This window comes from Prionailurus viverrinus, chromosome A3 (genome assembly GCF_022837055.1).
Source record: "Prionailurus viverrinus isolate Anna chromosome A3, UM_Priviv_1.0, whole genome shotgun sequence".
Classification (NCBI taxonomy): domain Eukaryota; kingdom Metazoa; phylum Chordata; class Mammalia; order Carnivora; family Felidae; genus Prionailurus; species Prionailurus viverrinus.
This window is the reverse complement of record NC_062563.1, coordinates 100,036,631-100,060,350: the sequence shown is the minus strand read 5'-3', so window position 1 is coordinate 100,060,350 and position 23,720 is coordinate 100,036,631. Positions and strand designations below refer to the sequence as shown.

At 40.6% G+C, this 23,720-nt stretch overlaps 1 protein-coding gene across 1 annotated transcript in view; it reads right to left on the bottom strand.

The window, feature by feature from the left end:
• The window catches only part of DNAH6 (dynein axonemal heavy chain 6), a 231,828-nt gene that overhangs the window by 70,140 nt on the left and 137,968 nt on the right, over positions 1-23,720 (bottom strand). The window contains exons 47-53 of the mRNA XM_047854641.1: positions 9,647-9,799; positions 8,243-8,383; positions 6,669-6,911; positions 3,812-3,979; positions 2,885-3,120; positions 1,504-1,765; positions 272-395 (exon numbers count right to left, since the gene is read on the bottom strand). Coding sequence (XP_047710597.1) covers positions 272-395; positions 1,504-1,765; positions 2,885-3,120; positions 3,812-3,979; positions 6,669-6,911; positions 8,243-8,383; positions 9,647-9,799 — 1,327 coding nt within the window. The remainder of the gene's footprint in view (positions 1-271; positions 396-1,503; positions 1,766-2,884; positions 3,121-3,811; positions 3,980-6,668; positions 6,912-8,242; positions 8,384-9,646; positions 9,800-23,720) is intronic.

The following is a 23,720-nucleotide window of genomic DNA, read 5'->3' as shown; positions in this document are numbered from 1 at the left end:
TTCCTGGGACGCCTGGGTGGCTCAGTTGGTTAAGCGTCTTGACTTCGGCTCAGGTCGTGATCTCGCGGCTCATGGGTTCGAGCCCCGCGTCGGGCTCTGTGCTGACAGCTCAGAGCCTGGAGCCCGCTTTGGATTCTGTGTCGTCGTCTCTCTCTGCCTCTCCCCCACTTGCCCTCTGTCTCTCTCAAAAATAAATAAACATTAAAAAATATATTTTAAAAAATAAAAAAAGCAGGCATCTCCTGACCAACATAAATTTTATGTTACTTACCCAGACTTTCTTTCTCGTTCACCCCTTTGTCATATTTGTCTTGTAAGGCCTGTATTTGATCTTCCACTTTTTTTAGCAAGGCTTGCTTTTCTCTCAGAGTAGCCATTGTGACATCAAGTTCAGCCTAATAAAATTAAGTAAATATTTAAAATGAAAATCCAAGGTCTCCAAAGAAGGTAAAATTTGTCCATTTACAATAGATTCTTAAAAAAATAGGATTTGTATTCTCTTTTTCGTGTCTCAAAAGATTTGATATGTATACAAAGTTAAAACAAATATAAAACGAAATATATGAGTGGAAGTAAACAGAACCAAACCAAAACCCAATAAAATAAATCATCGAAGGAATAGAGAAACAGATGAACTGCTGTACTTTAACCTCCAAGCATTTGAGATTAACTGGTTAATACAATGGATTAACTTTAAATGATGAAATGAATGAAATATTCACACAACAGGGAAAACTAATCTTTCCTGAATAGTTCTCTAGAGCTGGGTCTGCAAACCAGATTCAGCCTGCTGCCCGTTTTTATACAGTTAGCAAGCTCAGATTGGTTTTACATTTTTAAATGGTTGGGGGAAAATTAAAAGAAGAACATTTCATGACAGATGATAACTGTATAAACTCAATTCCTGGGTGTACAAATAAAGCGACATCGGAACACAGCCATGCTTACTCATGTCTGTGTTATTGATGGCTGTTTCTGTGCTGCAACTGCAGAGTTCAGTAATTGCAACAGAGACCACATAGCAACAAAACTTAAAACATCTCCTATCTGTATCTTCATAGAAAAATTGGCTGCCCCAGCTCTGTAGCCATGGTCCTTTCAGTAACCTGCTCCATCAATGAGCATTCTTCGTTCTGCTTGGGACCTCACATCCAACTGTAGCTTAAGCAGGTTTTAGAACCTCAGATGACACCATAGAGTTGGGGGGAGGGTAGTATTAGCAAATGCAACACAGAGCATCAGATGCTAGAGCTGAATGGCACCTCAAAAATACCATCAGACTGATGATATGAATATACTAAGGACTCATTTTTCTTCTATGCTGCAGAAGGGCTGATTTTAGAGGCCATTCCTGAAAAAATAATCTTCACCAGCTATTTTTTACAACAAAAACTAATTTTCAAGAGCACTGTTATTGTCTATATTGTGTAAAGTCACAGGAGCTAGAATGATTAATGATTATGGCCTTTAATTCTATTAAATGTTACAACACAAATAATATACCTGTGCAGCACGGAGTTTTTGTCTCTTCGGTTCGACTTCTTTGACTACCCTAGAGTATAGATCCATCGCTCTTACCCACATGCACATGGATTTACATGCTTTGGACACTTTCTCTACTTTTTCAGGCACAAAATCAGGATTGTTAATATACTTCTGAAGTTTTGCCAATATCTGAGGCTTTATATTTTCCTTATCATATTCTAGAAGTCTTCTTAGAAAGTTAGAGTCACCAAGAAGTTGCTTTGCTGTTGGCCAATCAGGTCTGAAAGACAGACATGATGTTAACAGCACTGTAATAAAGTGATTTAAGAACAAAAGAAATGTGTTCTTCTGAGAACACTAAGATATTATCCTAATTAGGGGGTAGTTTTAATCTCCATACTCTAATTCCAGTAATTGGTAGTTAAGTATACCACAATTCCTGGTGAGACAGCAATTGGTTGACTCATGTTTCAAACAACCCAGTTTTGGTAGAGAAAAGAATGATCAAATCATAGTTTTAGAAATGTAAGACATTATGGAAATAATAGTTTTATTTTTACAATGCCCTGGCACTCACATTCTTTTTACCTCATTTGCCTTAGTTTAGACCCTTAAAATCTCTTGCCAGAACACTACAATCACCTTCTAAATGGTTTTATGTCTCTCAGCCAAACTTGCCCCTTGTGAGCTTTTGCCAAGTTGGTCTTTCTCACAAGAAAATCCAATCATGTCGAAAATATTCAATGATTCTCAGTCCCCTCTGGTTGGAGCTGTTCATCCATGCTTGGAAGAACTCCCAGGCCCTACTGAGGTGCTGGCCAGAGAGTGAGCAGGGAAGCTGGGTGGGGGTCCTCTGGGTCCTCTACCCTTGCTTGGTCGGTTTTACATAGAAATATTTCTTACAATTTTTATTGGAAAAAATGTGTATTAGTAAAGAAGGTTTGAAAACTACCTATCTTCAGGTTGAAATACAAGACCTTGCATGATGCAATCACTGTCTCAGTCCATTCCATGAGCATCAAATGTCCCTGAGCTCTCCCCATGGTCTCACTCTCCTCCTGAGCATCTTCTCCCAAAAACCTGCTCACACTTCTCCATGAGCACTCTTTTTTTTTTGAACTCCTACTACTATGCAAATCTCACATGTCTTGAAATTATTATTTTTCATGTTTGTCTCCCCACTATACTATATGTGCCTCAGAGAGAAGAGCTTCAGATCTTCCATCATCTAGCACAAAACAGATGTTCCAAAAAATGCTTGTTGAATTCATTTGTTGAATGACTGACCACATCCATGAGAAGGTGGAAAAGAGAATGAGAACATATTAATGACAATGTAGAAAAACACCAAGGAAATTCCACCATACATTCTGGGAACATGTGACTCTGAATTACTCACTTGGCATTCAAGAGAATAGAAATTGCTTCCATAACAGTCATGACCATATCTGGGGGCTTTGTAAAAACTCTGATCTCAGATATATCTGCTTTATCTAAGGAATCCAGTGCTTTATTAGCAGCCTCAAGTGCAGGTAGAGCTTCTTCAAGGTCTCTTTGAGCATCATCAGCTATTGCTTGGGTCTCTTCAGCTTTCACTTTTGCCGTCGCTTCATCTTCTTGCACAATGCTACGGACCTAGCCATTGAAACACATCTACTTAGGTGGGTTCAATATTTGTTTTTTTCTTAATTTTTTAAAAAAATGTTATTATTTATTCTTGAGAGAGAGAGAGGCAGAGAGAGAGGGAGACACAGAATCTGAAGCAGGCTCCAGGCTCTGAGCTGTCAGCACAGAGCCCAACGCGGGTTCAAACTCACAAACTGCAAGATCATTCCTTGAGCCGAAGTTGGATGACTAACTGACTGAGCCACCCAGGAGTCCCTCAATATTTGAATTTCAATGTTTAAAAACAAAGCCAATGATAATGAGTCATATTTGCCCCTTTGGATTATACAAATAATGAAAGAGAATTTGCTATGTTGCATTTTATGCCCTCCTTTGTCCATCTTATATGTTGATAGGATAACTGAGCTGAAGTTATTGGAACAAACGGTTCCTTCTTTGGAGATGAATCTGTTCCTTTTTATTTGTGTGGGGGGGTACTTTTCTCACCATCCCCTGTCCACTCATTGGGTTCTCTCATTCTCAGGGAGAATGTATTTATGGAGGCTAGGTTTTTTACAACTTAAAAGCATTGCTAAATCTATCACTTAATTATTTTCATTACATATAAAATAAAAAAAAATTCCAATCTCATGCATGATGTATAAGTGATAAGTTGGTGGCCAAAGCCTTCTCGCCCACAATGTCGGTTAACATAGCATACCTGATCGGCATTTTCTTGATCCACTGCCAATTTTTCCATCAGGGCTTCAACATCTTGTGATTTTTGAAAAAGGATAGGCTCTAAAGCTGAAAGCTCTAATTTCATGTTATCTACTAGTACATTGGTTTCTAATAGCTTGGTGAGACCATTCTTCACCCGGTCACGTGCCTAGATGACAATAAAAATATCTGTTATTAACTATAACTACAAGCTGTAAGTTTCCTGGCATTCCTTACACATGTACTAGAATTTTACATCTACAGAATTGGTAAATCAGTTTGTAATGCTTAAAATTGTGAACATACAGAAATCTTCAGGTAACAGAACTCTAGGAAATGAGTGTGACAGTCACCATGGTGAGTCTGGATCCATGCCCCCTAGGCACAGCAGTTGGCATGTCACTGGACTGTGGGCTGGCTGAGGGCCCCTACTGTATTATTTTTATCCCCTCAGCTGGGCAGCGTGGCAGCATGTTGAATGAACGAGGGACAAGTTCAGACAGGAATTCCTGGAGGCCACATATCTAGGAACCTGTTTCCTCAACATGGGTGGACACAGCTGAGAACTTGTCAGTGTTCTGGGAGACAGTGTTCTGGGGACTTAGCTCTGGTTGCTGGATCTGAACCCTACTTCCCAGTGGTAAGGAACTTTTGACTAGGATCAATGGGTGGTACCTGGTAGAGGAAACACTGGGAATAACTAGTTTTTTTTTTTTTAATTTTTTTTCAACGTTTATTTTATTTTTGGGATAGAGAGATACAGAGCATGAATGGGGGAGGGGCAGAGAGAGAGGGAGACACAGAATCGGAAACAGGCTCCAGGCTCTGAGCCATCAGCTCAGAGCCTGACTTGGGGCTTGAACTCCCGGACCGCGAGATCGTGACCTGGCTGAAGTCAGACGCTTTACTGACTGTGCCACCCAGGCGCCCCATGGGGAATAACTAGTTTTTGAAGGTGAGTCAGAAAGTCTGGTTCAAACTGACAGGTTTCAAAATATTTATCAAGTTATTATACAAAGCATGCATTTATTTACCAGGTAAAAACCCTCTGAAAAATATTAAAAATATCTTAATGGTATATACTTCTATTTTTATTTTGTTTGAAGTGTTTATGTTTCAGGTTAATAGCCTGAAAGTGGTGATGATGATGGCAGCCACTATTTCCTGAGCACCTCATGTGTGTCAGATCATATTCCAAGTACTTAGCAAACAGTATTTTATTTAAATTCCACAACAATCCAAGGGGTGGATATAGATATTTCTTATTTTATTTTATTTTACTTCATTTAAATCCAAGTTAGTTAACATATAGTGTAATAATGACTTCAGGAGTAAAATTTAGTGATTCATCACTTACATGACACCAAGTGCTCATCTCAACAAGTGCCCTCTTTAATGCCCATCACCCATTTAGCTCCTCTCCCCACCCAACACCCCTCTAGCAACCCTCAGTTTGTTCTCTGTATTTAAGAGTCTCTTATGGTTTGCTTCCCTCTCTGTTTTTATCTTATTTCCTTCCCTTCCCCTGTGTTCATCTGATTTCTTTCTTAAATTCCACATATGAGTGAAATGAGATGATATTTATCTTTCTCTGACTGACTTATTTCACTTAGCATAATACACTCTAGTTCCATCCATGTTGTTGCAAATGGCAAGATTTCATTCTTCTTGATCACCGATTAATATTCCATTGTATACATATACCACATCTTTATCTATTCATCAGTTGATGGATATTTGGGCTCTTTCCATACTTTGGCTATTGCTGATAGTGCTGCTATAAACATTGGGTTGCATGTGCCCCTTTGCATCAGCATTTTTGTATCCTTTGGGTAAATCTAGTAGTATAATTGCTGGGTCATAGGGTAGTTCTACCCTTATTTTCTTATTTTCTTTTTTTAAATGTTTTTTAATGTTTATTCTTGAGAGAGAGAGAGAGAGAGAGAGAGAGAGAGAGAGAGAGCATGAACAGGGGCAGGGCAGAGAGAGAGAGGGAGACACAGAATCCGAAGCAGGCTCCAGGCTCTGAGCTGTCAGCATAGAGTCCAATGTGGGGCTTGAACTCATGAACTGTGAGATCATGACCTGAGCCAAAGTTGGATGCTCAACTGACTGAGCCACTCAGGCGCCCCTCTATCTTTATTTTCTACTAAGACCCAGTGAAGTTACAAAATGTGCTCAAGGTTGTGTAGCAAGAAAGAGGCAGAACATAAGTTGTATATAGTCTGGCTGACACTGAAGTCCTTGCTCTTTTTTTTTTTAAAGTCAGTCTATCTATCTATCTATCTATCTATCTATCTATCTATCTATCTATAGAAGACAGCAAGCATGACCAGGGGAGGGGCAGAGAGAGAGAGAAATAATCCCAAGCAGGCTCCACACTGTCAGCATGGAACCTGATGTGGGGCTTGAACCCACGAACCGTGAGATCATGACTTGAACTGAAACCAAGAGTCAGTTACTTAACCGACTGAGCCACCCAGGTGCCCCTGAAGTCCTTGCTCTTAATGGGAAATACTGATACACGATAGATCAGCAAACTCCATCTCTACTGCTTAACAGAAGGTTCTTATTAAATACTACAGAGATGTCTAATTCACTGCTTACCTTTGATGCTCACTACTACTGAGGCACACTCATGTAAATGACAGTACAAAAAATATAAATATCAAGGAAGGGGAAGGTCTTTGGGCTGACAGCATGAGACACTTTTTTTTGTCTGCTGTGGGTTGTTAAGGGCACATGTCAGGATAGAGAAGGTTCCAGCAGGTAAGATGGTGTGTAGATCTTCCACTCATTCTGGCAAGTTTTGACTTCAAGCAAAAAAAAAAATTTTTTTTTGATAATATTAAACTTACTGAAACCAACTGCTTCTTTTTTTCACTCAGCATAGTCAGGAAAAGATTGATGAGTTCCAGGTAGGAGGTGGGCGTTGTGTAGTACCGTCTCCGGAGCTCCATGTAATAGCGTTCTGCCATATTGGAGACGCTCAAGTGAATGTTCACACACATGAGGGAAAGCTTTTCTTTCATTTCTTCTTTTCCAGCATCAACGCTGGAGAAAAATGTCTTTGATACAGAAAGAAGTGCTTCTCTAGGCCACTGTAAATAAAGATATAATTTGGAAAATCGGTTGCTCATTTCTACAGTGTACATTTTAACAAGTAAGAAAATGTATTTCTTTGGAACTCTTCCTTGCTTTGTCCCCCATTTTACCCAACTAACTCCTCCTCATGTCTATAATATTTAATGAACTGAATGGCTGGGTTCACTAGAGAGGGGTCTGGGTCTGCATTTGCTATCTGCACACTGCCTGGCACTTGGAAGTTGTTCAACCAGTGTTTGTTAATTGAATGAATAAATGATTCGGTGTATTCAGAATAATTCCATGAATACAATCACATACAATACGAGGACCTCATGTCCTTACTCTGTTTATTACGCAGGTCCATTATGCAGGACTTCAGGTCCATCATTATAATCACCCTCCTCTTTGCCTCAACTTCTTTGCTTCTTTCTTGTTTCTTTGTGCTCACCTGAAACTTGGTCAAATACAACTCTCTGTTACCCCATGTCTGTGACTGTGTAGTGGAGCATGGCTAGAGAGAAACACACAACCATGCCGATTGGCCTCACTTTAAATTCGTGACAGCTAGCTTGAGTGGGTTCTTGGTGCAGCCCATAAGTGCTTCTACAGACTGCTAACACTTCCTCTTTCCACTTCATTCCCAGCTGATGACCTTGCTTCCCACATCACCAAAGGAAACAGAAACAATGAAAACAGAACTTAAGCATACTCTCACCCCTACATCTATCCATCTCCCTGTCTCTGTGCTCATATACTCTGCCCTCCTTCCTGCTTCTCTGGCTACACTGTGCACACTCCCTGCGGAGACCAGCCCCTGCACTGATGACTCAATCCCATCTCTTCTTGCCTACGCATTGGCATTGGTACAACAACACTTTGCTACTCCATCAACAGATTTCTTTTCTGGATCGTTTCTAGCAGCACACACATGTGTTATTTGTGTTTCCCACTTAAAAACACTTTTCACCTCATGTATCCCTGTAGCTACCAGCCATCTCTTGGTGTTCTCTCAGGGAAAAACTCCTTGAAAGAGTCGCCTACGTTCACTGCCTGATTCCTCTCCTCTCTTCTCTCTTGAACCTTCTCCTCATCACTCCACTGAAACCGCTCTTGTCAATATGACTAATAATTTCTACATTGCTAAATTCAATAGTCTCCTCTTCCTTTATAAATTCTGTTTAGCCTTTGTTCAATGACTATCATAGTTACACCTTGTATATGAGTAAATTCCTAGTGGGCTTTAAAGCCAATGCAGGTACACCTGAGTTATTCTTGGACAATGTGTTACCCCTTTAAAACCAAGTGAATCCATCTTCCCAAAGAGGTATCCTGGGATGTCACCAACCTGGACAAACCAATCAATAGTGCAGCAGTTCACAAGGGATGGGAACATTCGGCACCGGGACCGGAAGGCCTCCCCCACAGGGCTCATACAGAGAACGATGTGCAGCTTCTGACGGACTCTGCTGATAAAGTGCTGAAACACCTGAACAAAGATATTTTTCAATTTAAAATAAGGGTGAAGTAACAATGACAACAAGTGTTGGCTACTGCCTCTGGGTCTACAAATATCAGATAAAACTGGCGCTAGTGTAGTAGATATGTGAACTCTTTTGTTCAATGTCCGTTCCGACCCCTCTGGAAAGATTAAAAATGACATTTTGTGGACTCCATTGCAACTAGGGTTCTGGATGTGATGTAGGTCCTTCTCATCAGTGTATTTAAGGAGGCTCCTAGAATAAAGTGGAGAGAGGTATTCATACAGGTTTTTGCTTTGGGGTAGAAGGCGCGGGAAGAAAGAGAGAGGGGGCAAGGTAGCCACTATGTGTGCAGGTGCAGAGTCTGGCAGAAGGGGCGTGGACCCGGAGAACTATCTCTGATGTGGCTCCTTATTTCCACTGCTTTCTGACCTGGCTGGGGTCACGTGGCTTTGGAGCTGGCAGCGGAAGCAGCAACATGCTGATCGGTTCAGTGGCTTCCTGCTTCAGCAGCTTCCCTGACTGCTGACTTCTACCAATTGCATCTCATGTTCATTCTGAGGAATTCAGCCTAGAGTCCCTTTCTTGGGCTCTCTCAGTGATTCTGTGTTCCTCAGATAAAGCCCTTTCTGCTTACGTCAGCTGAAGTAGACCCTGCTGTCTGTACTTAGAAGCCCTGACCTAGCAGAAGAGATCTCACGAAAGGACACAGAAGAAAACACATAAGAAAGAATGGTCAAAAAAATTAAAGGTGTAGAAGCAAGGGGAAACACTAGGGTAGACCGATGGCAGTACACAGAATCTAGCACCGTGGTGGAGAAATGGGAGAGGACAGGAGCTGGGTTGTTTCCGAGATGGGGCTGGCTGGGGAGAGGTGGGGGCATCCATTTCTGTTTTAGGTGCTATAACCTTGCGAATAGGCAAGGGGATCCAAAATACTGGATTCCTCAGGCAGGGCACTGAGGACGTGTGAAATACATCTGTGTTTAAAGAAGGATAAGGCAAACCGTCCTGTTTGGACAAGGCTCTGACATCCATGGGGCAGTAGGGATTCTGTTTTCTGCTTCCCACTGACCTCTCTGGAAGTCTGGTGTAGCAATGCTTTGAAAGTAGGAAGTAAAATACATAGAATTACAAAGGAAGACAATTATATTGGGGGCAAAAATCCATCCGTGGACTCCTCAAAGGGAGATGTAGATCATTAAAAGAAAAAGAAAAAAAGGCTAACACAACTTTGTGTTTTAGTAAAGCCTATCACCATTGTGTCCTACCTCATCTCTATTCCCCTCGGAAATTCCTACTTCTTTCGCTCGTGGTCTGGTGGCTGCTAAAACCTGTTCCAGTTCATCCTTTTCAAATAAATTGGGCACCTCCCCGGAGTTCAGGATGTTATTTATATCTTCTAGGAATTCTTCCACTACAATCTGTGGAAGAAAGCAGAGTGATCGTTGTAATTCACTCAACCAGTTTAGATTTTTTATTTATTACTTGTAAATTGTAAAGCAAATATTTAATCAAAATCCACATTGAGTTAATTTTATCTTTAAGAGAAAATAATATTAAAAATTAGAATCTTAATATTTTAATATAGAAGTAATTGATTTTTCCTTTTTCCTTTCTGTTTTGTTTCTTGAAAGGCATTCGTCTTTTACATGGTTCAAGTAATACGTGTAAACATTTTATATTCTGCCCTCTTTCAGCTAACTTTTCTCATAAATATGTATCCATGGTTCTGTACAGTACTTACCGTATAGCACAACATACTATAGAGCTGATGTGCCACATTTTCCCATAGACTTAAATGGTCCACAGTTTTGTTTACATTTTAAGAACATATGTAGGACTATAATTTTCCTCCCCAGTTGTGTTATTTCCTGGGGATAAACTCCCAGGAGGGAGACTAGCCATTAAAATGCATGAATAGTTTCCGGATATTGAAAGATTTTAAATTTCCCATTCAACTCAAATATGATTTCATGAACCTTTAACATTTATTTTTACAAGGTTAGGGAGTATAAATGTTTGCTTTGGGAGAATTTAATTTCCATTTCTTTGATTATTAGCAAGGGCAAATGTGATTCCACATTTACCATTTTCCATTAAAATATATGTTCAGGGGTGTCTGGGTGGCTCAGTTGGTTGTGTCTGGCTCTTAGTTTTGGCTCAGATCATAATCTCACAATTTGTGAGATCAAGCCCCATGTTGGGCTCTGTACTGACAGCTCAGTCTCGCTCATAAAATAGATAAATAAACTTTACAAGATCGGTTCAAACTGTAATCATTTATATATTGGAGTTTACTTTTAAATTTGAATGAGTAATTTTCATATTACAAAATAAACCTTTGCCTCTAATAATTGATGCAAATATTAAAAATCTATCATTTATCCTTTTGTTTTAGTTAACTTTTTAGTTTTAAAAAAGTTTGGGTCCTATTATTTAACTATGACAAAGTATCTGTTACTTTATTTTCTTTATTTGTAACTTTTTGTTTTTTTCTTAAAGTTGGAATAATTGTGTCTTGTTAATTTTCCCCAAGAGCAAACACTAGTTCTTTGTCATAATTTACTTATTTCTGCTTTTATCTTATTATTTGCTTTTTTTATTTTTGTTCTTCCTTGTGACCTTTATTTTCCTAAAATTTTAAGTCAACTAATTTAAGTAGCTTCTTTTTCTATTTAATGTTTATTAATTTATTTTGAGAGAGAGAGAGAGGAAGAGTGCATATGCACATGAGCCACACGAGTGGGGGAAGAGCAGAAAGAGAGAGGGAGAGAGAGAGAATCCCAAGCAGGCCCCATGCTGCAGGACAGAGCCTGGACATGGGGAGGGCTCGATCTCATGAACTGTGAGATCATGACCTGAGCCGAAATCAAGAGTCAGAAGCTTAACTGACTGAGCCGCCCGGGTGCCCCTAATTTATGTAGTTGCTAATTTTTTATTCAAATCTATAAATTTAATCCTAAGAACTGTTTGGTTGCATCGCACAGATTTCTATTTATATTAAGTTCATTTCCTTGTTCTCTAAAATAGAGATTTAAATTCTGATGTTCTTGACTCAGGAATTCTTTATATAAATGTTTTAAAGTGCTGAGCCACATCATTAATTTCTCCTTTGATTAGAGCATGGACAAAGGATGTTATCAGCATAGTTTATGCTTTTTTGAATTTATTGAAAATCTGTTTAAACCTAACATATGGCCAATTTTTGTAAACCTTCAGTAGTACTAGAAAATATTTACTTTCTTTGTAAAATATAATTATAGTATATAGCCATCAATTCCAGCTTAGAAATTATATTCTTCATATTATTTAAACATACTTATTTCTACTTTGTATTTGCTAGAAATAGCAAATTAAACTCTATTTTTAACATCTTGCTTGTCTCAACTTCTCATATTTATAATAGTTATATATATATATATATATATATACACACATGCATATATACACACATTAATTTTAGTTATTATGGTTATGTTTACTCTCCATTAGCATAGAACATTTGAGATTGATTGGGACTTTTAATAGTGTAATAGCCTTTTGTTTGCTTAAAGTGGAGCAAGACAGTCTGATCTTATTTTTGGAGTTTTAAAAGCAACATCAAGCTTATATAAAAATATTTTGGGAGTTGCGGCAAGATGGCGGCTTAGGAGGACGCTGGGCTCACCGCACGTCCTGCTGATCACTTAGATTCCATCTACACCTGCCTAAATAACCCAGAAAACCGCCAGAGGATTAGCAGAACAGAGTCGCCGGAGCCAAACGCAGACGAGAGGCCCACGGAAGAGGGTAGGAAGGGCGGCGAGGCGGTGCGCGCTCCACGGACTGGCGGGAGGGAGCCGGGGCGGAGGGGCGGCTCGCCGGCCAAGCAGAGCCCCCGAGTCGGGCTTGCAAAAGCGGAGGGGCCGGGCGGACTGTGTTCCGACAGCAAGCGCGACTTAGCGTCTGGGAGGTCAGAAATTAACAGCTCTGCTCGGAAAGCGGGAAGGCTGGAGGACAAAGGGAGGGAGAGCTGCTGAGCCCCCTGACAACAGAGCTCAGTTTGGTGGGGAACAAAGGCGCTCGCCAGCGCCATTTCCCCCGCCCATCCCCCAGCCGAAATCCCAAAGGGAACCGGTTCCTGCCAGGGAACTTGCTCGCTCCGCGCAAACACCCAACTCTGCGCTTCTGCGGAGCCAAACCTCCGGCAGCGGATCTGACTCCCTCCCGCTGCCACAGGGCCCCTCCTGAAGTGGATCACCTAAGGAGAAGCGATCTAAGCCTGCCCCTCCTGCCCCCGAGCACCTTGCCTACCCACCCCAGCTAATACGCCAGATCCCCAGCATCACAAGCCTGGCAGGGTGCAAGTAGCCCAGACGAGCCACACCACCCCACAGTGAATCCCGCCCCTAGGAGAGGGGAAGAGAAGGCACACACCAGTCTGACTGTGGCCCCAGCGGTGGGCTGGGGGCAGACATCAGGTCTGACTGCGGCCCCGCCCACCAACTCCAGGTATACACCACAGCACAGGGGAAGTGCCCTGCAGGTCCTCACCACGCCAGGGACTATCCAAAATGACCAAGCGGAAGAACTCCCCTCAGAAGAATCTCCAGGAAATAACAACAGCTAATGAGCTGATCAAAAAGGATTTAAATAATATAACAGAAAGTGAATTTAGAATAATAGTCATAAAATTAATCGCTGGGCTTGAAAACAGTATACAGGACAGCAGAGAATCTCTTGCTACAGAGATCAAGGGACTAAGGAACAGTCACGAGGAGCTGAAAAACGCTTTAAACGAAATGCATAACAAAATGGAAACCACCACAGCTCGGCTTGAAGAGGCAGAGGAGAGAATAGGTGAACTAGAAGATAAAGTTATGGAAAAAGAGGAAGCTGAGAAAAAGAGAGATAAAAAAATCCAGGAGTATGAGGGGAAAATTAGAGAATTAAGTGATACACTAAAAAGAAATAATATACGCATAATTGGTATCCCAGAGGAGGAAGAGAGAGGGAAAGGTGCTGAAGGGGTACTTGAAGAAATCATAGCTGAGAACTTCCCTGAACTGGGGAAGGAAAAAGGCATTGAAATCCAAGAGGCACAGAGAACTCCCTTCAGACGTAACTTGAATCGATCTTCTGCACGACATATCATAGTGAAACTGGCAAAATACAAGGATAAAGAGAAAATTCTGAAAGCAGCAAGGGGTAAACGTGCCCTCACATATAAAGGGAAACCTATAAGACTCGTGACTGATCTCTCTTTTGAAACTTGGCAGGCCAGAAAGAATTGGCAAGAGATTTTCAGGGTGCTAGACAGAAAAAATATGCAGCCAAGAATCCTTTATCCAGCAAGTCTGTCATTTAGAATAGAAGGAGAGACAAAGGTCTTCCCAAACAAACAAAAACTGAAGGAATTTGTCACCACTAAACCAGCCCTACAAGAGATCCTAAGGGGGACCCTGTGAGACAAAGTCCCAGAGACATCACTATAAGCATAAAACATACAGACATCACAATGACTCTAAACCCGTATCTTTCTATAATAACACTGAATGTAAATGGATTAAATGCGCCAACCAAAAGACATAGGGTATCAGAATGGATAAAAAAACAAGACCCATCTATTTGCTGTCTACAAGAGACTCATTTTAGACCTGAGGACACCTTTAGATTGAGAGTGAGGGGATGGAGAACTATTTATCATGCGACTGGAAGCCAAAAGAAAGCTGGAGTAGCCATACTTCTATCAGACAAACTAGACTTTAAATTAAAGGCTGTAACAAGAGATGAAGAAGGACATTATATAATAGTTACAGGGTCTATCCATCAGGAAGAGCTAACAATTATCAATGTCTATGCACCGAATACCGGAGCCCCCAAATATATAAAACAATTACTCATAAACATAAGCAACCTTATTGATAAGAATGTGGTAATTGCAGGGGACTTTAATACACCACTTACAGAAATGGATAGATCAACTAGACACACGGTCAATAAAGAAACAAGGGCCCTGAATGAGACATTGGATGAGATGGACTTGACAGATATATTTAGAACTCTGCATCCCAAAGCAACAGAATATACTTTCTTCTCGAGTGCACATGGAACATTCTCCAAGATAGATCATATACTGGGTCACAAAACAGCCCTTCATAAGTTTACAAGAATTGAAATTATACCATGCTTACTTTCAGACCACAATGCCATGAAGCTTGAAATCAACCACAGGAAAAAGTCTGGAAAACCTCCAAAAGCATGGAGGTTAAAGAACACCCTACTAACGAATGAGTGGGTCAACCAGGCAATTAGAGAAGAAATTAAAAAATATATGGAAACAAACGAAAATGAAAATACAACAATCCAAACGCTTTGGGACGCAGCAAAGGCAGTCCTGAGAGGAAAATACATTGCAATCCAGGCCTATCTCAAGAAACAAGAAAAATCCCAAATACAAAATCTAACAGCACACCTAAAGGAACTAGAAGCAGAACAGCAAAGGCAGCCTAAGCCCAGCAGAAGAAGAGAAATAATAAAGATCAGAGCAGAAATAAACAATATAGAAACTAAAAAAACTGTAGAGCAGATCAACGAAACCAAGAGTTGGTTTTTTGAAAAAATAAACAAAATTGACAAACCTCTAGCCAGGCTTCTCAAAAAGAAAAGGGAGATGACCCAAATAGATAAAATCATGAATGAAAATGGAACTATTACAACCAATCCCTCAGAGATACAAACAATTATCAGGGAATACTATGAAAACTTATATGCCAACAAATTGGACAACCTGGAAGAAATGGACGAATTCCTGAACACCCACACGCTTCCAAAACTCAATCAGGAGGAAATAGAAAGCTTGAACAGACCCATAACCAGCGAAGAAATTGAATCGGTTATCAAAAATCTCCCAACAAATAAGAGTCCAGGACCAGATGGCTTCCCAGGGGAGTTCTACCAGACGTTTAAAGCAGAGATAATACCTATCCTTCTCAAGCTATTCCAAGAAATAGAAAGGGAAGGAAAACTTCCAGACTCATTCTATGAAGCCAGTATTACTTTGATTCCTAAACCAGACAGAGACCCAGTAAAAAAAGAGAACTACAGGCCAATATCCCTGATGAATATGGATGCAAAAATTCTCAATAAGATACTAGCAAATCGAATTCAACGGCATATAAAAAGAATTATTCACCATGATCAAGTGGGATTCATTCCTGGGATGCAGGGCTGGTTCAACATTCGCAAATCAATCAACGTGATACATCACATTAACAAAAAAAGAGAGAAGAACCATATGATCCTGTCAATCGATGCAGAAAAGGCCTTCGACAAAATCCAGCACCCTTTCTTAATAAAAACCCTTGAGAAAGTCGGGATAGAAGGAACATACTTAAAGATCATAAAAGCCATTTATGAAAAGCCCACAGCTAACATCATCCTCAACGGGGAAAAACTGAAAGCTTTTTCCCTGAGATCAGGAACACGACAAGGATGCCCACTCTCACCGCTGCTGTTTAACATAGTGCTGGAAGTTCTAGCATCAGCAATCAGACAACAAAAGGAAATCAAAGGCATCAAAATTGGCAAAGATGAAGTCAAGCTTTCGCTTTTTGCAGATGACATGATATTATACATGGAAAATCCGATAGACTCCACCAAAAGTCTGCTAGAACTGATACAGGAATTCAGCAAAGTTGCAGGATACAAAATCAATGTACAGAAATCAGTTGCATTCTTATACACTAACAATGAAGCAACAGAAAGACAAATAAAGAAACTGATCCCATTCACAATTGCACCAAGAAGCATAAAATACCTAGGAATAAATCTAACCAAAGATGTAAAGGATCTGTATGCTGAAAACTATAGAAAGCTTCTGAAGGAAATTGAAGAAGATTTAAAGAAATGGAAAGACATTCCCTGCTCATGGATTGGAAAAATAAATATTGTCAAAATGTCAATACTACCCAAAGCTATCTACACATTCAACGCAATCCCAATCAAAATTGCACCAGCATTCTTCTCAAAACTAGAACAAGCAATCCTAAAATTCATATGGAACCACAAAAGGCCCCGAATAGCCAAAGGAATTTTGAAGAAGAAGACCAAAGCAGGAGGCATCACAATCCCAGACTTTAGCCTCTACTACAAAGCTGTCATCATCAAGACAGCATGGTATTGGCACCAAAACAGACACATAGACCAATGGAATAGAATAGAAACCCCAGAACTAGACCCACAAACGTATGGCCAACTCATCTTTGACAAAGCAGGAAAGAACATCCAATGGAAAAAAGACAGCCTCTTTAACAAATGGTGCTGGGAGAACTGGACAGCAACATGCAGAAGGTTGAAACTAGACCACTTTCTCACACCATTCACAAAAATAAACTCAAAATGGATAAAGGACCTAAATGTGAGACAGGAAACCATCAAAACCTTAGAGGAGAAAGCAGGAAAAGACCTCTCTGACCTCAGCCGTAGCAATCTCTTACTCGACACATCCCCAAAGGCAAGGGAATTAAAAGCAAAAGTGAATTACTGGGACCTTATGAAGATAAAAAGCTTCTGCACAGCAAAGGAAACAACCAACAAAACTAAAAGGCAACCAACGGAATGGGAAAAGATATTTGCAAATGACATATCGGACAAAGGGCTAGTATCCAAAATCTATAAAGAGCTCACCAAACTCCACACCCGAAAAACAAATAACCCAGTGAAGAAATGGGCAGAAAACATGAATAGACACTTCTCTAAAGAAGACATCCGGATGGCCAACAGACACATGAAAAGATGTTCAGCGTCGCTCCTTATCAGGGAAATACAAATCAAAACCACACTCAGGTATCACCTCACGCCAGTCAGAGTGGCCAAAATGAACAAATCAGGAGACTATAGATGCTGGAGAGGATGTGGAGAAACGGGAACCCTCTTGCACTGTTGGTGGGAATGCAAATTGGTGCAGCCGCTCTGGAAAGCAGTGTGGAGGTTCCTCAGAAAATTAAAAATAGACCTACCCTATGACCCAGCAATAGCACTGCTAGGAATTTATCCAAGGGATACAGGAGCACTGATGCATAGGGCCACTTGTACCCCAATGTTCATAGCAGCACTCTCAACAATAGCCAAATTATGGAAAGAGCCTAAATGTCCATCAACTGATGAATGGATAAAGAAATTGTGGTTTATATACACAATGGAATATTACGTGGCAATGAGAAAAAATGAAATATGGCCTTTTGTAGCAACGTGGATGGAACTGGAGAGTGTGATGCTAAGTGAAATAAGCCATACAGAGAAAGACAGATACCATATGGTCTCACTCTTATGTGGATCCTGAGAAACTTAACAGGAACCCATGGGGGAGGGGAAGGAAAAAAAAAAAAAAAGAGGTTAGAAAGGGAGAGAGCCAAAGCATAAGAGACTGTTAAAAACTGAGAACAAACTGAGGGTTGATGGGGGGTGGGAGGGAGGAGAGGGTGGGTGATGGGTATTGAGGAGGGCACCTTTTGGGATGAGCACTGGGTGTTGTATGGAAACCAATTTGTCAATAAATTTCAGAAAAAAAAAAAAAAAAAAAAAAAAAAATAAAAATATTTTAATATCAGAGTAATAAGAAACTACTGATGAACACAACTAAGAAAATAAAAAACAATAACTCACAATCCCATGACCCACACATTTTCAAATTGTATATACGGCATATCTGTTTAGATATATATTAAGACAAAGAACCTATATGGTAGATGATTTGTATATGTGTTATGATGTAACAACACATCATAAACATTTTTCACGTTAATTAATGTGTATATTTCTACAAAGTAATTTTAATTTTTTTACAGTGTTCTATTGTGTAATTATACCACAAATAACTTGTGAATAATAAGGCTATTTCAGATTAACTGTTATTTTATTTTATTTTATTTTATTTTATTTTATTTTATTTTATTTTATTTTATTTTTAAAGTTTATTTATTTTGAGAGAGAGAGAAAGCATGCACACACACATGTACAAGCAGGGGAGGAACAGAGAGAGAGGGAGAGAAAACCTTAAGTTGGCTCCATGCTGTCAGTGTGGAGTCCGATGACTCACTCAATTTCACTAATCGTGAGATCATGCCCTGAGCAGAAATCAAGAGCTGGATGCTTAAAGACCAACTAGGCCACCCAGATACCCCATTATTTTAAAATACTGCAATAGGTATTCTTGCACATACAACTTTGTATGCAGCTGTAATTATAAGTAAGAGTAATTTAAGGACTTTATCTACACATTGCTACTACCTTCTAGAAGATTTTGCTAATTCACTGGTGCGTTCTATGCAAGGCCTGTTTTCCGACATCTTTGTCAACAATGAATATTATGATTTTTAACCTTTGGCAATGTGCAAGGCCAACCCCTGGCATTTATCTTTACTTAAATTTCTTTGGTTACTGGGAAGACTGAACATTTTTCAGGTCTTTAAAGCCCTTGAATTCTTTTTTTAAAGGAACTTTCTATTTGCATTTTATTACATTTTTGTATTTCTTCTATTGATGGGCTCCTTTTCATTTTAAAAGACTGTATTTGTATTTATTTTCCAGCTTTATGGAGATATAATGGACATATAACATAGTATAAACTTAAGGCATACAATGTATTGATTTGTTATATTTATATATTGCAACATGATTACCACTATAGAAGCGTTAGTTAACATTTCCATCACATCATATAATTACCATTTCTTTGTTTTGTGGTGCAAACATTTAAGATTTACTCTCTTAGCAACATTAAAGTACATAATACATTATTTTATTTATTTATTTATTTATTTATTTATTTATTTATTTCAATATATGAAGTTTATTGTCAAGTTGGTTTCCATACAACACCCAGTGCTCATCCCATATAACACGTTATTGTTAACTATAGTCACCATGCTGCACATTAGATCCTTAGAACTTAATTCATCTTATAACTGGAAGTTTGTACCCTTTGACCAACCTCTCACCATTTTCTGCATCCCCCAGCCCCTGGTAACCACTATGCTTTCTGTTTCCATGAGTTTGGCTTTTTTTAGATCCTCATGTAAGTGATATCATACAGTATTTGTCTTTCTCTGTCCACTATTGCATTTAACATAATGCCCTCAAGGTTTATCCATGTCGTTGTAAGCAGCAGGATTTCCTTCTGTCTCATGGCTGAGTAATACTCCATTATGTGTGTGTGTATGTATATGCCATATCTTCTTTATCCATTCATCTATTGATGGACACTTAAGTTGTTTCCATATCTTGACTATTGTGAATAATGTTGCAATAAACATAGGAGTTCAGATATCTCTATGAGATCCTGTTTTCATTTCCTTTGGATATATATCCAGGAGTGGGATGGCTGGATCATATGGTAGTTCTGGAACCTCCATATTTTAAGTGTTTGAGGAACCTCCATATTATTTTCCATAGTGGCTGCACCAATTTACATTCCCACCAATAGTGCATAGGGTTCCCGTTTCTCCACATCCTTGCCAATGCTTGTTCTCTCTTGTCTTTTTGATGATAGCCATGGTAGCTATCTTTGTATGTTTCTAGGATTTTACCCATTTCTTTGGGGTTATCTAATTTATTGGCATAAATTGTGTGAGGTGACATCTCAATGTGGTTTTGATTTATATTTCCCTGATGATTACTGATGTGGAGTATCTCTTCTTTTAATTTTTTAAAATGTTTATTCATTCTTTGAGACACAGAGATAGAACACAAGCAGGGAAGGGGCAGAGAGAGAGGGAGACACAGAATCCATAGCAGGCTGCAGGCTCTGAGCTGCCAGCACTGATGAGGGGCTTGAACCCACAAACTGTGAGATCATGACCTGAGCTGAAATTGATGCTTAACCGACTGAGCCACCCAGGCGCCCTGGAGTATCTTTTCATGTACCTGTTGGCCATGTGTATGTCTTCTTTGGAAAAATGTCTATTCAGATCCTCTGCCCATTTTCTTAAATTGGATTTTTTTTGCTATTGATTTGTATGAGTTCTTTATATATATTTACTTACAATGGGTCTCAGAGTGGCCCTGTTTGGATTTAACCTATTGAATCTGGATGTCCATTTCTCTCCCCAGGTTTGGAAAGTTTTCAGCCATTATTGCTGTAAATATACTTTCTGTTCCTTTTTCTTTCTTTTCTTCTGGAATTCCCATGATTGGGAAATTATTTCTTTTCATTATGTCCTAAAGGTCTTATAACCTTTTTCATTCTTTTTTCTTTTGCTTCTCTGACTGGATAATTTCAAACATCCTGTCTTTTAAGTGATTGATTCTTCTGCATGATCAAATCTGCTTCTGAAGCTCTCCATTAAATTTTTTCGCTCAGGATTTGTTTGGGTTTTTTGATGGTTTCTTTTTCTTTGTTCACCTCCTTGTTCATGCATTGCTTTTCCCATTTTTGTTTAGTCATCTGTGTGTTCTTATAGTTCACTAAATTTCTTTAAGAGGATTATTCTGAATTCTTTGACAGTTCATAGATCTCCATTTATTTAGTATTTATTTTTTTTTTAATTTTTTTTCAACGTTTATTTATTTTTGGGACAGAGAGAGACAGAGCATGAACGGGGGAGGGGCAGAGAGAGAGGGAGACACAGAATCGGAAACAGGCTCCAGGCTCTGAGCCATCAGCCCAGAGCCTGACGCGGGGCTCGAACTCCCGGACCGCGAGATCGTGACCTGGCTGAAGTCGGACGCTTAACCAACTGCGCCACCCAGGCGCCCCTATTTAGTATTTAGAGTCAGTTAGTGGGGCTCTATTCATTTTCTTTGGTGTCATGATCCTTGATTCCTTACTTTGGTATCTGCACATTTGAGTAAGTGGTCTCCTCTTCGATACTTTACAGGTTTGCTGTGAGAGAGGCAGTTCTTCACCACTCTGCTTAGTTTGGGTTTCTGGACATGTCAGCTACTAATCCTTGAGCCGGTGGGACTTGCTGTCAGGGTCTACTTGGGGGCAAGGCCACTGCCCAAGCTCTGAGGTTGGGGGTGGGGTGTTGCTGGGTGAGAAGAGTTGGATAGGATGCTGACTTGGTTCTCTGCCCAAGCAAGGCTGTAGGATGGGCTGTGTGGTTGCCAAGATTCTGTGGTCTGGCTTCCTAGATGGTTGGGACTGTGTACTATACTCAGCAGCAGGTAAGGCTATGAATTAGGTTCCTCTCCTGGTAGGGCCGCGGAGTGGGTCCCAAGGCTTGCATGGCTCATTGTTTGGGAACCTAACTCAAGCAAGGCTGTGCACTGACCAGATGAAACCCCTGGTTTTGCTTTGTAGACAGGGAACAGGGCTGTTGGATGGGCCAGGCAGGTTCCCTGGTCAGGTGGGCTAAAAGCTGTGTTCAGCAATGGGTGGAGGTACAAATCAGTTTCTCCACCAGGGTGGAGCAAGAGAACTGGCTCCAGTGCCAGAAAGGCACTTTCTTTGTGGTCTTGACTCAGGCCAACCTGTGCCCCCAAGTCCCCTTTCTGTATGGGGCCACTGGCTTTGCTCTGCGGATGATCAGCTCTGCTTGCTCTACTTTTCACTTGATCGTTGCTGGTCTATACAACTTCCCAGGCATTCAGGCCAAGCTTTCCAGTTGGGCAGGGGTGGGAGTTACACCCCAGTGGTGTGTAGGGCTAGGACTCAGCTCCTCTGCCTGGGTGCGGTGGGGGAGCTCCAGGGCCAGCAAGGCTCTTTGTTTGAGGACCTTGAATCAGGAAGCCCTGGATTCTGCTGAGTTCCCTGGTCATACTGCACAAAACTGCTGGCTGGGACTACTGTTTGGGTACTGCAGGTAGGAACTCAGACTGCCAAGAGCCAGGTGTTGGGGGTTGCAAGCCCACGCTGCCTTCTCCACCACAATCTGATTTTCTGTGGTCAAGTCCTGCAGGTTTCCCTGAGATCCCTGTGATGTGAGACTGGAGCGGAATACACAAGAAGTGACCCACAATGCAAGGGGAGCTGGATGTTCCCCCTGGGCTCTCTCTTTCCACTGGAGGAACTGTAGGCTCAGGGGAGACCTCTTGGGGTGGTGGTGTGCTGGCTTGGGGGAGGGGCAATGTGATCAGTCTGTGGCTGCTCCACTTACCCTTCTAATGTGGTCTGTCTTGGTCCCTGTGGTGCAGGGAGTGGTTCAGCCTCTCCCCTGTGTCCTAGGGTTCCCTCAGTGGTGTCTTGTCCATGAATAACTATTGTAGGTTGTTCGTGTGAGGGAGAGTGATGTCAGGAATGACCTATATTGTGATCTTGGTGATGTCATTCTCCATCATTTTGTTCATGTATTATTTTCCTGCTATAGTTAAATTGTTTACATGTGTTCTCTTGTAGCTCTCTGAACATCTTTAGAGCAATTGTTTAGAGTTCTTTGTGCGACAATGCCTGGGTCTCCATATCTTTGGGGCCAGTTACTGGAGGCTTACAGTATTTCTTTGGTGGGGTCATGTTTCCTTGGTTCTTCATGATATCTGTTGCCTTATGTAGGTGTATGCATGTTTGAGGGAGTTCCCTCTTCCAGACTTTATGGACTGAATTCAGTAAGGGCAGACTTTCATGTGTAGGTGGGGGCACAATGGAGCATGCTGTAGCCCCAGGTCTAGAGGTGCAGGGCACCAAGTGTGGGGATGGGTAGTGGTGCTGGGCCTACGAGTGTGTTATGTTTCTTCGGCTGAGCCGGCTGCTGGGATCCACAGTATGTGTGCCTTGGTGAGCGCTGCAGGGGGGGTCACAGTGGCTGCAAGGGCTATTGGTGTCCCCAGCTGTGCCTCCAGGTTGAGCAGCTAGGGACCAGGGCAGGCACTGCTGGTGGCCAAAGCTGGTGGAGTACATACATTTGACTCTGGGTCCTTTCTCATTTGTAAAAAATGTTAACATATTCAGGTATAAATTCACTGCATGTCACCAATGTTAAAAATATTTTCCCATTTTATGATTGTACTTAATTTAAAATAATTTAAAATATTTATGCATCAGATCCATTACTTTTTTACTGCTCGGCTGATTTCTATAGAGGTTTATTTTCCCTCATGTTAAAATGCCTAAGTGTAGTCAATGTAGAAAATTTTCTTGTTTAGAACAAATTCAAGAACAGTTACATTTGTTCTTATAGACATAGATAAAATCCCATTTTAATTTTAAAGTTAATTTTACACATAAAAGCCATTTATGAAAAGCCCACAGCTAACATCATCCTCAACGGGGAAAAACTGAGAGCTTTTTCCCTGAGATCAGGAACACGACAAGGATGCCCACTCTCACCGCTGCTGTTTAACATAGTGCTGGAAGTTCTAGCATCAGCAATCAGACAACAAAAGGAAATCAAAGGCATCAAAATTGGCAAAGATGAAGTCAAGCTT